Source organism: Sceloporus occidentalis, unplaced genomic scaffold (genome assembly GCF_023333645.1).
Source record: "Sceloporus occidentalis isolate IW3139 unplaced genomic scaffold, rSceOcc1.0.p SCAF_1, whole genome shotgun sequence".
Lineage (NCBI taxonomy): Eukaryota > Metazoa > Chordata > Lepidosauria > Squamata > Phrynosomatidae > Sceloporus > Sceloporus occidentalis.
In genome coordinates, this window is record NW_028316981.1 from 88,791,083 (window position 1) to 88,806,618 (window position 15,536).

General features: G+C 42.0%; 1 protein-coding gene across 5 annotated transcripts in view; it reads right to left on the minus strand.

Annotated features, from left to right (window-relative positions):
• The window catches only part of LOC149321770 (proton-coupled amino acid transporter 1-like), a 112,155-nt gene that overhangs the window by 79,738 nt on the left and 16,881 nt on the right, over positions 1 to 15,536 (minus strand). For all 5 annotated transcript variants that reach the window (XM_089528271.1, XM_089528265.1, XM_089528282.1 and 2 more), the window contains 2 exons: positions 14,998 to 15,164; positions 8,406 to 8,575 (listed from right to left, as the gene is read on the minus strand). In XM_089528271.1, coding sequence (XP_089384397.1) covers positions 8,406 to 8,575; positions 14,998 to 15,164 — 337 coding nt within the window. The remainder of the gene's footprint in view (positions 1 to 8,405; positions 8,576 to 14,997; positions 15,165 to 15,536) is intronic.

Consider the following 15,536-nt stretch of genomic DNA (forward strand, 5'->3'; position numbering starts at 1 on the left):
AATCTAAGCTCACTCCATTGGCAGAAAACAGCTGTCTCCTAGGAACTAAGTAAGCTGATGGGCACTTGGCAGATTTTTTAAACCACTGCAGATCTCTTTCAAACCTTTTCCTAGTGTCCTCCTTTCTCAATCAACCTCTCCACAATCATAAGGACTAGGAGCATTTTCTGAATGGCCTACTTTTCAAGTTGCCTAACTTTCCCTGATACATTATGCCACTGTGCGAGTTCTATGTGTACAGATTTCTTCACAAACAAGAAATGGTTTTTGTTTGCAAGGACTGTGCAAGCACTTTTCATTTAACAAACTTAAGTCTCCAGAATTCCATGTATTCCTTAAAAAAAAAAAAAAGAAGAAGCAACTCTGTAAAGACCTCTATCTCCTTGATATATTTTGTAAGAGCTGTTTGACAGTGGAACACACTCCCTCGGAGCAGGGACGTAGCCAGGATTTTGGGAAGGGGGGGTCCAGACTAAGTGCCACCATTTTGAGAGGCTAAGAGCCCCCCCCAAAGATACAAAAAGAGGGTCAAGCGTTTACCTCAGAATGGCACCACTTTAACTTCCGTTATGGCTCTGTACTATGGAATCTTGGGATCTGTAGTTTTGAGGAGCTGTTTAGCCATCTCTGTCAGATGCCACAACAAACTACAAATCCCAGTATTCCACAACATGGAGCCAAGGGCAGTTAAAGTTGCATCAAACTGGATTATTTTTTCAGTGCAGACGCAAACTGAGTCCTTCCTCTGAAGGTGTTTACATCAGATACATTCAGCTCGATAAAGTAAAGTGCAGCTGATCAAGCAATGAGCGGCAGCCACCCTGTTCATGCTCAGAGACACTCTGTTCATGCTTTGAGACACTGCATTCCAACTTCTGAGCTGAGCTAAGAACCCAGGCTGCATCCACACAACATTTCATTCCCACTTCCATGAGAGATTTTTAATTCCAAGACACACAAACACACACACACACACACACACACACACACACCCATCCATCCATCCATCCATCCATCCATCTATCTATCCATCATCTATCATAATTTTAAATTCCAAGACATTATACCACCTTCCTTTCTTTTTATGAAAAACAAACCCCTTTAAGACAATCCTATTTTGGGAGAAAGGCAGGATATAAAATCAATCAATAAAAAATGATAGTGCAATAGTCCATCAGTGCATGGCTTGCATTATAAGACTTTATAACTTTAAATTTTTATAACTTTAAAAACAATTAAAATCACAGTCGGATCAGAGTGCTGTAGAATCATGGAATCATAGAGAAGAGAGTGCAAGGGCCATCCAGTCCAACCCCATTCTGCCATGCAGGAAATCCAAATCAAAGCATCCCCAACAAATTATGTAATGGGGGTGTCCATCTACACTGTAGAAAGACATACTTTAGATTAATGCTATGGAAAATCACCACCTTGAGTCCGTATATTGGGAGAAAGGCGGGATATAAGAAAATAATAATAATAACAACAACAACAATATCTGGGTATTGTAGTTTTGTGAGACATTTAGCATTTTTTGTTAGAGAGCTCTGGTGCCACAACATACTACAAATCCCAGGATTTTCCATAGCATTAAAGTGGTGTTGAACTGGATTATTTCTGCAGTGTGCAGCCTCATTAGACTGCAGTTCCCAGCAGTCTGTGGTGCTGCTGGATGATGGGACCTGCAGTCTAGCATTGCCTGGAGCAGGGTCATAGGACTCAACAGCCCCGATTCATTATCTGGCAGAATTTGGGGGAAAACACCTTTAAAAAGGCCAAAATAAAGAAAATCAAAAACTCCTTGCAAAGTAAAACCCAGAGGTCTTCCAACGGACTTTGCTTACAAGGCAGGAGGGCAGAGAGGCCCAGACCTTTGCAGCCGACCTTTCATTGGTGACCCACTGAGACTGATTCCATATGTTAATGAATTAATCATAGAATCATAGAGTTGGAAGAGACCCCAAGAAAGGCCATCCAGTCCAATCCCATTCTGCCATGCAGGAACTCTCAATCAAAGCATCCCCAATGACATGCTGAAAAGGGGCCAGCTAACTATAGTTTATTTTATTTGTCTTTTTAAAAAGAGAAAAAACAAGGCTGGAAGGAAGCCTCTTGCTTTTTGCATCACAGACCCTCCTCTTTTTTGTTGTTGCAAAAATCCAGAAATGACTGTTTTTGAAAACCTGAGTTCATTATCAGAAGAAATGTACAGAGTAGAGTCCCAGTCTCCTTTATCTGGACTTCTGAAATCTGAATTATTCCAAAACCCAAAACTGACCATGAGAGCATCAAGGAAACTTGGGAATCCTGAAGGTTTAGAGAAATTACTGAATTATTGAATTATACAAGGAATAGTGGTCTCAGGGTTTTGCTGAAGCTCAGTGTACAGAAGCACAACATTATTTTAAAAATATTGTGTATTAAATTACCTTCAGCCTATGTCTATGAGATGCATATGAGACATACATGGATCCCATCTCCCATTATATCCCATTAGACATACTGTATATAAATATACCAAACTCTGAAAAACTGCAAAATCCAAAATACATCTAGTCCTCAGCATTTTGGGTAAGGGATATTATTATTATTATTATTATTATTATTATTATTATTATTTTACTATATTGTATATGGATATAACTGCTGAAAGTCAGAAGTCACCTTTTCTTTCTTTGATATTTCCTTTTAGAAGCTTCCTTCCTTCCTTTTTCTTTCTTTCTTCCTTTCTCCCCTTCCTCTTCCTTCCTTTCTTTTCCTTCTTTTCTTCTGTTCTCCTTCCCTATCCTTCTTCCTTCCTTCCTGTCTTCCTTCCCTTCTTCTTCCTTCTCTCCTTCCCCAGAAAGAGACTTTTATTCTGGCAAAAGCACAGGGGAGGAGGAGGAGGAGAAGTGGAAGAAGGACTCTGATGGAGAGGAAACAAAAGAGAAAGAAGTCACAGGGATCCCCGCTCCCTCCCTCCCCCCCCCTCTCTCTCTCTGAGCCTGCAACTTTTTTCTTTCCCATTTTCCCTCTCCATATGAGCGTGATTTTGATGGAGGGGAGGAGGGGGGGGGAAGGAAGGAGCTTGAACGTCCCCAGGGCTGAAGGGGGGGTCCAAACCCCCCAAACCCCCCTGGCTACGTCCCTGCTCGGAGAGTGCTGGAGTCTCCTTCTTTGGAGGTTTTTAAACAGAGACTGGATGGTTATCTGTCAGGGGTGCTTTGATTTTGTGTTTCTGCATGCTGCACTCTATGACTCAGCTAGCTTAATTTCCTCTTCCACACTTTTTATTTTTGGAGTGACTCTCTCTGTAACTGAACTATAGAACAAATGCAGTTAATAGAAAAAAATTAAAAAAAGAACAAGGAAAGCTGATAGTTGTGATAGACAGGGGAAACTGACAACGGCTCATGCACTCAAGATGCATTATACGCGGGAAGAGCCCTGGTGGCGCAGTGGTTAAATGCCTGTACTGCAGCCACTCACTCAAAACCATAAGGTTGCAAGTTCAATACTAGCCAAGGCTCAGGCTTGACTCAGGCTTGCATCCTTCTGAGATCGCTATAAAATGTGTATCCAGCTTGTTGGGGGCAATCAGCTTACAGTTGTAAACTGCTAAGACACTGCTAGTTCAGTATGAAGCGGTATATAAATGAAGCTGTTTGTTTTGTTTGTTTATGAGCAACAAAAATATAAATATTTCAACTTGTAGTATAAACAGATTGTAGTATTCCTAGGGCTGCCCTTCTGTTCTTTCCAGCCTATCATGTCACAGAAGAAGAGCACTTAACTCCACATCTGCTTCACAATGCCAAATCTAGTCTAGTGTTCTCTGCTTGGCCAGATGTTGTCCTGCTCCAGTCTAGAAGCGCAATTATACATTCAAGGCTCAAGTTGGGAAAGATTATGTGAAAACATGACCTTGGAGTTACTTGCAACTAATAACTCCCAAAATACTTTGCTGCCAGTGGAAAAACTTGAGTGGGACAAATGGCTTCTCTTGACCCCTCCTCTTTGTCTAGCTATCGCCCGATTTCTCTTCTCCCCTTTCTTTCTAAAGTTTTGGAACGGGTTGTTTATTCTCGCTGTCTTGAGTTTCTTGAAGCCAACTCCATCCTCGATCCCTTTCAGTCTGGTTTCCGCCCAAGGCATTCCACAGAGACAGCTCTCACTAAGATCTCGAATGACCTTTTACAGGCCAAGGCTAAAGGCCTTTACTCTGTTCTCATCCTTCTTGATTTGTCTGCAGCCTTTGACACCGTTGATCACTGCCTCCTAATTGACATACTCTCTGACCTTGGGTTCTCAGACTCTGTTCTCGACTGGTTTAGATCTTATTTGTCAGACAGATCTTTTGCAGTGGTTGCAAGTGGTCAAACTTCATCTCCTGTTCCCTTATCTGTTGGAGTTCCCCAGGGCTCTGTTCTGGGTCCCCTTCTGTTTTCTCTCTACACACTGTCCCTAGGTAAACTCATTAGCTCTTTTGGTTTTTCCTACCATCTGTATGCTGTTGACACCCAGCTGTATCTTTCCACCCCGACCTTTCTCCAATGCTTCAACAGCAAGTCTCGTCTTGCCTCACAGCTGTCTAGTAGTGGCTGCGCCATCGGTGTTTGAAGCTCAACATGTCCAAGACGGAGCTTCTTGTCTTTCTTTCTAAGTCCACCCTTCAACACTCCTTTTCTGTCTCTGTGGACAACATTTCTATTCAACCAGTCCAGCAAGCCTTCAGTCTTGGTTTTATCTTTGATTCTTCTCTGTCGTGTATCCCTCAGATCCAGACCACAGCCAAGGCTTGTAGATTCTTTTTGTACAACATTGCCAAAATCCGACCATATCTCTCCGCCTCTACTGCCAAGATCCTGGTCCATGCCCTAGTGGTCTCACAACTTGATTACTGTAATGTCCTCCTGGCTGGGCTTCCTCTTTCTCACCTCCGTCCTTTAATCTCTGTCCAGCATTCAACTGCACGCATTATCACTTCCACCCACCGCTCTGACCATATCTCTCCTGTGTTGGCATCCCTTCACTGGCTCCCTCTCCCTTTCCGCATTCAGTATAAGCTCCTGCTGTCGACGTTTAAAGCCCTCCATGGGCTGGCCCCTCCTTACTTATCAGACCTTCTTTCTCCTCACCTTCCCACCAGGGCCCTCCGTTCTGGTAGTCAAGGTCTGCTGTCCCAGCCCAGGATTTCCTCTGCCCCATCTCGGATTCGCCCCTTTTCACTCGCTGCCCCTCACGCCTGGAACCTTCTTCCCCCGCGAGCAAGAGCCATCACTTCTTTAACCAGCTTCACAACGGAGTTGAAGACCATCCTGTTCAGGGCAGCGTTCCCAGGCATCGCATAATTGTCACTTGCTATTTGATGTTCTTTTGTTGCCTGTTTTATTGAATCATTTCCTGTATTGCTATGTATTTTATATATATTATCCTACTAGAGAGGCCCCTTCCCCGCCACCACTCTCTTTGTGTCGTGTCTTTTTAGATTGTAAGCCTGAGGGCAGGGAACCGTCCAATTAAAAAGATTGTATGTACAGCGCTGTGTAAATTTACAGCACTTTATAAATAAAGGTTAATAATAATAATATATACCCAGTAATGCTAAACTCTGTATCATTTATTTTTTAGATCAAGGGAAAAGTAACTTATGTGACATATCTTCAGTTACAACACAAATGCTCTGATGCTTATCAAGTAGTGACGTCAGACAATGCTATGAAGTACTTTGGGATAAAGCACCATTAAAAAAAATCCAAGACAAAGAAAGTTGTCCTGGGCTAGGGCTTCCATCATATTTTCAAGCTGCAAATGTGAGACCTCAGGTGCTAAGAATATAGACAAGTTGGAATGAGTTCTGAGAAAGGCAACAAGGATGATAAAAGATATATAGAGAAAAAACTTATGAGGATAGGTTGAAGGAGCTGAACATGTTCTGCCTAGTGAAGAGAAGATGTTTACAGAGAGGAGGACATAGGTTTGTTCTCTGCTGCCCCAGAGGGTAGATCTAATGGTTTCAAGTTACAGAAAGATAAATTCGAATTGAACATTAGAAGGAACCTCTTGACAGTAAGAGCAGTTCAACAATGGAACTAAATTGCCCAGAGAGGTAGTGGGGTTGCTGTGGACATCTTCAAACAGAGGCTGGACAGCTACCTGTTGAGGATGTTCCAAATGGAGTTCCTGCAGTGAATGGGTGGCTGTACCTGATGGCTCATGAAACCTTTACCTAATGGTTCTATGATTTTATTAATGATTTTTTTAAAAAGTGCTCCCTTCATTCTGGGTGCAAAAGTTTGGGGTGATATTATAACAAGACTATCCTGATCATAGCACTGACAAACTCTTCATGGAAGATAAAGCTGTCAGTGGCTACTGGTCATGATGGCTGGCTATATAATACATCTAGTATCAGCAGCATAGTGCTAAGTAACATAACAGGATCTATCTAATGATCTATTTGTTGCCTTCCCATAGGTATGTGGACAGCCACTATGGAAACAGAATGCTGGACTGAAAAGCCTGTAGTCTGATCCAACCAGCTGTTCTAGAATGCTAAATGTGTTCCTAAATCAAGTGCATCTGAAGTCATGGCATATACTGCTAATAGCAGAGCATTTGTAGGATTGCAACATGTAAACATCAACTCATTTGATAACATGACTTCATTGTGGACAACACTGCGATTGCTTCAGAGCAGTGGTGCTCAAACTTTGATCCTCCAGCTTCCAGAAGCAACAGCCAGAATAGTCAATGGAGAGGGAATTTTGGGGCTGGAGTCCAAAACATAAAAAGGACCAAAGCTGGAGAACCACTGTTTTAGATGATACTCTGTGACAACGTATGTAGATATGAACAGTACCTAAAGTACATGCAAATATGCACAGCAGGTGCATTTAAATACAATAGTCCTCCAAGCCTCCCACAGCCATGTGTTTAGGAGTCAGAGATCAAAAGAATAAAACTAAATGCTTATCTTCAAGCTTTAATGCTAGACTAGATTATCATACTATAAAGAGATAAATGATTAAGCTTGGGTGCTGATTGCATCAAGAGTTACTTCTTAGTATAGCATCTGTTCTCTCTTGCACTTCAGGACACAGAAATCCAATAAGCAATTCTTTTTGTTTACCAGTTGACCAAACTGACCTTGATTGCTTTTCAGTGAATTCTGGGATATGTTCACAGAGTCTCTTGAGATGCTGACAAAGTGCCATTAGTATCATGGAGACTTAACTGCAGTGTGTTCCTGCATGCCACAACCAGTTCAAGAAGGATGCCAAGTTTGGTAGGAGTATTTGTAGACAGAACTTCTAGCTCAAGAAAGAAAATCTGTGGGTTGGATTCAGAGCTGCTCTTCCATGAACAGATGGTACTGCAACCCAGAAGAGTGGGTGTAGACATGTTCCGAGGGTTCATGAGCCATCTTATCACCTTCAGACCCACTGCCCAAGCCCTTCCCTTAAAAACCTTTTGTTCTAAAAGCTTGCTAGAACAAGGGGGGCATTAAGTAGGCCTTTTCTTGTGTTTCCCACCAGCCACACCTGTGAAGAAGGTGTGACTACCAGAAGGGTCTCCTGACAGCCTTAGGACCTGGGAAGCCTCATATGGCCTGTTAGATATCCTGGACTTGAACCATATAGGACTTCACAGATCATAAACAGCACTTTGAGTTAGGCCTGGAAACACACAGGCAGCTGGTGGAGCCGTTGTTTCATTTTAGAGGAGAATCACTGCTTCTGGAGTTTTTCAGATATGACAGTCTTATTTCTTTAACAAAATAAATGTTGTCTTTTTTCTTTCTTTCTTTCTTTTAAACTGGGTGAATATATCCAGCAGTAGCAACAAGGGGCAGAGGACATGAAGAGGCTACAGGCTGCATGCTGAGCATTCTGAGGTAGGAGCTTTTGCTGGAGAAGGCAGAGTGTAGACAATTTTAGTGAATGCGTCCTACATCTGCATTCCCCCATAGCATCTACAACATTGGTCAGAAAGTCCCCTAGCCTTTCAGAGGGCAGGGGTGGAGGAGGATATCAGAAAAAATGGCCTCCCTCCACATCCTGGCCACACATTACAACAAGAGTGTCCAAAAGCCAATATCACTATGGTGAATGTTGTCAGAGGAATCTTTGTTGACAGTCTTCCTTCACATTCACAAGTCTAAGTATTTTCCCATCAGCAGAAAACGGAATTATTCCCTTCAGACACCTGAACAAAGACACCTCATGTGGTATAAGTTACCAGGACTTTGTCAAAGCAGGGCCATCTTGCATAAAACTATTCATGAGGCATTCTACTGGTTGCATCTCTAGAGTGTGGGACATTTCTTTCTTGCCATTTGGGAAGAAGAAGAAGAAATACTTTCCCCCCCCCCTTCCCTTCCTCCTTCCTCCTTCCTTTTCTTTTTCCTTTCTCCTTTTACTCACATGTTACGCAGACCAGGCATGCCCTCAACAGTAGATTCAGCCATAATTTCCAGCGTTCAGGGACCTGGGAGAGGGCTGGAGGGATTATTATTTCAGCAGGGACATAGAACTGCAGAGCATAAGTGAAGAAGATCCCAATGGAATAGAGAAGCTTGACAGACTGATACAACCTGCAAAATAAAAATAAAATAAAATACAGGAATAACCATTAAATCCACTTTACTACCCACCCGATCTTTTACAAAGAACCTAAGAAAAATCCCACTCTGGCTGCAATTTTAGATGATGTTTTTATTGTTTTAAATTACATTTTTGAGTGATGTATTGTTTTATTGTATATAATCTAGATGTAACTGCTGTTTTATGGTTGTAATCTCACCTTGATCCATCGGGAGAGGTGGGAAATATAAATAAAATTTATTATTATTATTATTATTATTATTATTATTATTATTATTATTATTTCTTCCTGGTAAAGAAACTTCAGTCAGACACAAAAATGAACACACTTTAGGGACAAAGGGAATTTAGAATGCCTGTACTACCCCATCCAAGGAGCTTCAGGAGACTTTTGCACACAGCTAGTGTTCACAGAGATGAAAAAAAGTGTTATTCCTGATCCAGGGCTTTGCAGAATGGAAGTGCAATGTGGAAAAGGCACTTGCCTTGATCAAGATGGCCTTACTGCTATGTAATAAGACAGATTATTCTTAGGGCAAACCATGTCTTCTGCAGAATCAAGAAGACAGAGGCTGAAGAACTGCTTGTCCTTAAGTAGCCTGACAACTACTGAAGTTCTTCAAAACTAAGTACAACTTTAAGGATGCTAGAAAGTCAAATATTCTTGTTGCAAAGAAACACTGGGAACAGTCACCAAGTGAGGCAGACCCTTCAGACTAAAGGGTTTCTCCTTTCCCCCACCCCCAGTTGTAAAAGATTTCAGTTCTGTTCTTACTTCCTACAAGTGGAGCCTCTGAAGAGTAAGAAATTAATTTCTTAAAATGGAAAGGGAGGCTGTGTGGATGCAAGGGCTGATTATCCCCTAGAGCCCACCCCCACCCCACAGCAAATACCACCATTTTCCTTGGAGTCCCTCTTAAAATTGTGACAAGAAGTGACATTTTGAGAATGACTGTATAGGAAAACAGATATTTATGGGCTGTGTACTCGCGTTGCGTGCCCCGTGCCCCGCCGCGAGCATGCACCCCATTATTTTCTATGGGGTTGAGCATATGCTCTTTTCCCCATATGCGGGGTGGTGGTGGTCCAGAACGCATCCCCTGTGTATGGGGAGGGCAGACTGTATGTAGAATGTTGTAAGTTCTTTGGCATTGTTTTCCTTTGCATCATCCTTTAGATCCTTTGTTACACTCCCCTAGATTTTACCCTCAACTCGACTTATCCATGGGTCATATCAATGTCCATAATTTTGACCCCAAAACTTGCCCTTGACTTATACATGAGGTTGACTTATAGACGAGTATATACGGTAACTTCTTTGAATACTCTTTCTGAAATTCCTTTACTGGAGAAAACCAGACTTTAGGTGCCCAGGAGATTGTCTCAGAACATCAAAATGTTCTTCCATCAACTTTTGAATGTTGCCATTTTTATATAACACACTTTCTTCCCTGCCTCCTTCCCTTCACATCAACCTGCTTTATGTGTAGCTCCCAAAATAACTTGCCTTTGAGTTGAGCTGGTGAAAACAGTTAATATCACTTTATGAAGCAAATTCTAGATTCAGCCGAATTTTCATTAAATGCTTGTGCTGACTTGCAATTTAACCAGTGTTCAGGTGAGAGAAAAGGAGGTGAGGGAGCAAGCATTCCTAAAGCTGGTAATGAACTACTGAACTGTTAAGATGCATCATTTTGACATCTGCAGAGAAAAACGACTGGTTCTTTTTCCTTGGATCATTAATGCCAAATATTTAGGCTTCTGGGTTTTCCTAAAAGTATCTAAATCCAACTGGCACAGCAACAAAAATGTAAGTGGTGGAACTAGTACCAGCAAAAGCCAAGAAACAAAACTTTTTTGGGACTAAGCATCAAATGCTTCAAAGAAATCCGCAGATAAGCTACTTGATCAGTTAAGATGGTCTCCAAGTTATATATAAACTGAACAAACCACCAAGACTTCCTGCAAAACTCACTCCAACAACAACCCTACTCAAACTGCAGCTCCTCAAACTCTTAAGAAAGGAGATGTACATAAAAGATAACAAGAGTGACATAGAGGCAAAGGGCTTCAGTCATTCCAACAGGCAAAAACTGTCTGGGACCTTGCCATGGCAAAGCAATTTCAATTTTAATAGTATTTTCACAGAAATGGCAACAGTATGCTTCAAGATCATAGAATCATAGAGTTGGAAGAGACTGCAAGGGCCATCCAGTCCAACCCCCTGCCGTGCAGGAAATCCAAATCAAAGCAAATTGTGATTTGTCTGATATATGTCTCAGGAAGCAGGTAGCATCATCTAACTAATGTCACTTGCTAAGTAAAATGGTCACAACACAGACACACTTGGGTTTTGAGCAGTGTCTCTATGTGGTGACTGATTAATCATGAGAACTAGGTCAGCCTGAAATGTACATGGTTAAACCAATGTGATGCTTTGCACTTCCATTTTCAAAGCACTTTATTAGTTCTCACTTCCAGAGGAACTGAAAATGAAGCATCAGGTTCAAGAATGAATAATCTACTATAGCAGTGGTTCTTAACCTTCTCTATACCAGGGACCCCCTTTAAATATATTTTGTTGCCACAGTCCTATTCCCCCTGCCCAAGACTTAACTCAAGATTTATTATTATTATTATTATTATTTCTGAACACTGAACCATTAATAATTAACCCATCTGTTAAACCTTCCCTTAAGACAATAGAGAGGGAGGGAAGACATTCCCCCTGCTTTTTCCTGCCAATCTGTGTCTGGAGCAGATTGCATGGCCACCTAGGCAGCCTTCCATAGAATCATAGATTTGGAAAAGACCGCAAGGGCCATCCAGTCGAACCCTCTGTCATGCAGGAAATCTAAATCAAAGCATTCCTGACAGATGGCCATCCAGCCTCTGCTTAAAGACCTTTAAGGAAGGCGACTCTACTACACTCCGAGGGAGTTTGTTCCACTGTCAAACAGCCCTTACTGTCAGGAAGTTCCTCCTAATGTTGAGGTGGAATCTCTTTTCCTGGAGCTTGCATCCACTGTTCCGGGTCCTAGTCTCTGGAGCAGCAGAAAACAAGCTTGCTTCCTCCTCAATATGACATCCCTTCAAGTATTTAAACAGGGTTATCATATCACCTCTTAACCTTCTCTTCTCCAGGCTAAACATACCCGGCTCCCTAAGTTGTTCCTCATAGGGCATGGTTTCCAGACCCTTCACCGTTTTAGTTGCCCTCCTTTTCAACATCCTTTTAAAATTGTGGTGCCCAGAACTGGACACAGTATTCCAGGTGGGGCCTGACCAAAGCAGAATAGAGTGGAACTATTACTTCCCTAGATCAAAACACTATACCTCTATTGATGCAACCTAAAATCGCATTGGCCTTGTTAGTTGCCGCATCACACTGTTGATTCATGTTCAACTTGTGGTCTACTCGGACTACCAGATCCTTTTCACACGTAGTTTCATTCACCCAGGTGACACCCATCCTATATCTGTGCATTTCATTTTTCCGCCCTAAGTGCAATACCTTTACATTTCTCCGTGTTGAAATTCATTTTGTTAGCCTTGGCCCAGTATTCCAATCTATCAAGGTCATTTTGAATCTTGGTCCTGTCCTCTGGGGTATTAGCTACTCCTCCTAATTAGGTGTCATCTGCAAATTTGATAAGTATGCCCCCGATTCTGTCATCCAAGTCACTGAAAAAGATGTTGGATAGCATTAGCCCCAGGAGAGAGCCCTGTGGGACCCCACTGGTCACTTCTCTCCAGGATGAAAAAGAGCCATTGTTGAGCACCCTTTGGGTTCGACCAGTCAACCAATTACAAATCCATGTAACAGTTACGTTGTCTAGCCCACATTCCACTAGTTTATTTGCAAGAATGTCATGGGGAACTCTGTCAAAAGCCCTACTGAAATCAAGATATACTATATCTACAGCATTCCTTTCATCTAACAAGCTGGTAATTCTGCCTTTTTTTCTGTCTTCTGATAGCATTTTGCCATCTTCTCCACACAGTGGCCCTACTGTTTCCTTTTTCTTCCTTTTACTGCGGACATCCTACACATGCCTGCTATTTGTTTGAATTCCTCTTTGGTGATTTCCCCCCCTTTTCCATTTCTTATACATGTCCTGTTTAAAACTTAGCTCAGTTGAAAGTTCCTTAGTCATCCATCCTGGTTTCTTGACGCATTTCCCATTTTTCTTCTCATTGGAACTGATTGAAATTGTGCCTTCAGTATCTCCCCTTTCCATTGTATAACAAACTCCAGGAGTACATGATCACTCCCACCTAAGGATCCCACCCCTTGCACTCCATTAACTAGGTCATCCCTGTTAGTTAGGATCAGATCCAAAATAGCTGATCCCCTTGTTGCCTCTTCCACCTTTTGGACAATGAAACTGTCTCCAAGGCAAGTGAGGAATTTGCTAGACCTTGAAGATTTTGTTGAGTTTGAATTCCAGCAAATATCAGGGTAGTTGAAGTCACCCATCATTAATACATCTCTCCTTTCTGAGTGTGTGGTCATCTGTTCTAGAAAGGCATCAACCAATTCCTCCATCTGACTTGGGGGTCTGTAGTAGACTCCCACAATAACATCCTTGTTGTTTCCCTCCCCTTAAATTTTTATCCAGATGCTCTCCACCTGGCTTCCAGGATTGATGTCCTGGCTCTCTTCACTGGTGTAAATGCCCCTGACATATAAGGCTATTCCTCCTCCTTTCCTGTTTGGCCTGTTTCTCTTTAAAAGGTTATACCCCTCTATTTCTACATTCCAATCATGAGATTCATCCCACCAGGTTTCAGTGATGCCTATTATATCATATTTGCTTTGTTGTGCTAGGAGTTCCAAGTTCATCTTGCTTATTTCCCATGCTCTGAGCATTAGTGTAGAGACATCGAAGACCATGTGTCCCTTTGATTTGCTGCCTGTGCAAGTTTTTTTGCCTCCCACTTTTGGGTCCTTGCACTGTTTGACTTGTTCCCTCTATGACAGTTTGGCTATTTTCTCCATCCCTTTTGTCTTCCTCCCCTACATAACTCAGTTTAAAGCCCTCCTGATCAAATTTTTGAGACTATTGGCAAAAATGTTTTTGCCAACTGGTGTGAGATGCAACCCACCCCTTGCCAAAAGTCCCTCCTCATGGAACCTCAGACCATGATCCAAGAATCCAAATCGTTCTTGGCGGCACCATCTGCGGAGCCAGTTATTCACTTCTGCTATTTTCCTCTACCTTCCTGGACCACGCCCTTCAACTGGGAGAAGAGATGAGATGACAACCTGTGCATTCATCTCTTTCAACTTCCTACCCAAAGCCTCATAATCCCTTATGATATTATGAAGACTGTGTCTTGCAGTATCCTTGGTTCCCACATTAACCAAAAGAAAGGGGTAACGGTCAGTAATAATAATAATAATAATAATAATAATAATAATAATTTGTTTTATTTATATACCGCTATTCCAAAGATCATAGCGGTGAACAGCAAGTAAGCTAATTTGCCCCCAACAGTCTGGGTACTCATTTTAGCGACCTCAGAAGGATGCAAGCCTGAGTCGAGCTTGGGCCCTTTTGCTGGTCTTGAACTCGCAACCTTGTGGTTTTGAGTGAATGGCTGCAGTACAGGCATTTAACCACTGCGCCACAGCCTCTCTGTCACATCATGGATCTTTGCTCCAGGGAGACAGCAACCCTCGTGAGACATCTTGTCAGGCTCACAAACCACTGGTTCAGTGCCTCTCAGCAAAGAGTCCCCCACGACCACCGCACGCCTCCTCTGAGGCTAAGCAGTGGCTGTTCTGATTTCTGATGAGGTCACTTTGGTACTCCCTAACATGCTGCAACATGTACAGTTATATAACTCAGAAGCACAGAATCAAGAGAAAGAAGGAAGAGTTTTTAACAGATACTGGATGCAACGCAAGCCATCTGGAAACACAAGATGACACCTTACAATTACAAGGGTTGGCCTTTTTACCCAGTTATCAACAAGTCAAAAGGTGTATCCCCAAGTGACAGTGCCCTCTTTTTGGTACAATGTACCCTGCTACACCCAATTATTTCCAAAACTTTCTGACTGTACTATCTGTTTTGGATACAAGCATATACTCAATTATACACCTACTATTGTTTTTTTTTTATCTTGTCTATCACCACAATGAGGGAAAATAGATGAAAATGGACTGTGGAAGAGATGGCACACATGTGCCACAAGGTCTGACCCTTGAGCAGCTTCAACTCTTGAAGAGATTTCACACACACATATATATGCACTCCTCCCCAACAGGCAAAAGTGCTGGACCTCTTGCAAAGGGCTTCTCACCCCTCAGCATTCATCCATGTGCATCTCCAATCATTCATGAGTGATGTGAGGTTCCACCCTCTACCATCATGTCAGCAGATGGTCCCTTGTCCCAACTTACCAACAGTTAGGCAAATTGAGAGTTATGCTGGCTTGGATGGTAGTGCCAAAGTGTAAATATCCCAGGGTTCCCAGGCTGAGGTAGACTGTGGTGACAATACCCATTCCCACATACAGAATGATGGGGAACTGCTGTGGATTCTTCATCTTGTTTTCGAGAGGGAGCACCTTGATAAAGAAAGGAAATCACAAACCTAATGTAAATGTAAACCTTACCTTTCACTTAAACCTTTTATTGATTGACTTTGATTTTTTGCCATCTTTCTCCCACTACTGGGATCCAAGGCAACCTCTAATCATTTAAAACAAATACTATTTAAAAATCACTGAACTGAAACAGTTGTACTTTAATAATAATAATAATAATAATAATAATAATAATAATAGGATTTATTTATATGCTGCCCAATCACTGGGAATACTTTACACATATTATGAAAAGAAAGGATTCATTAGAACAGCCAATAATGTTTGGTAAGGTAGAAAGCAGTAGGAAAAGAGGAAGACAGGTAGGCAAACTGAATCAAGGAAGCAATGGCC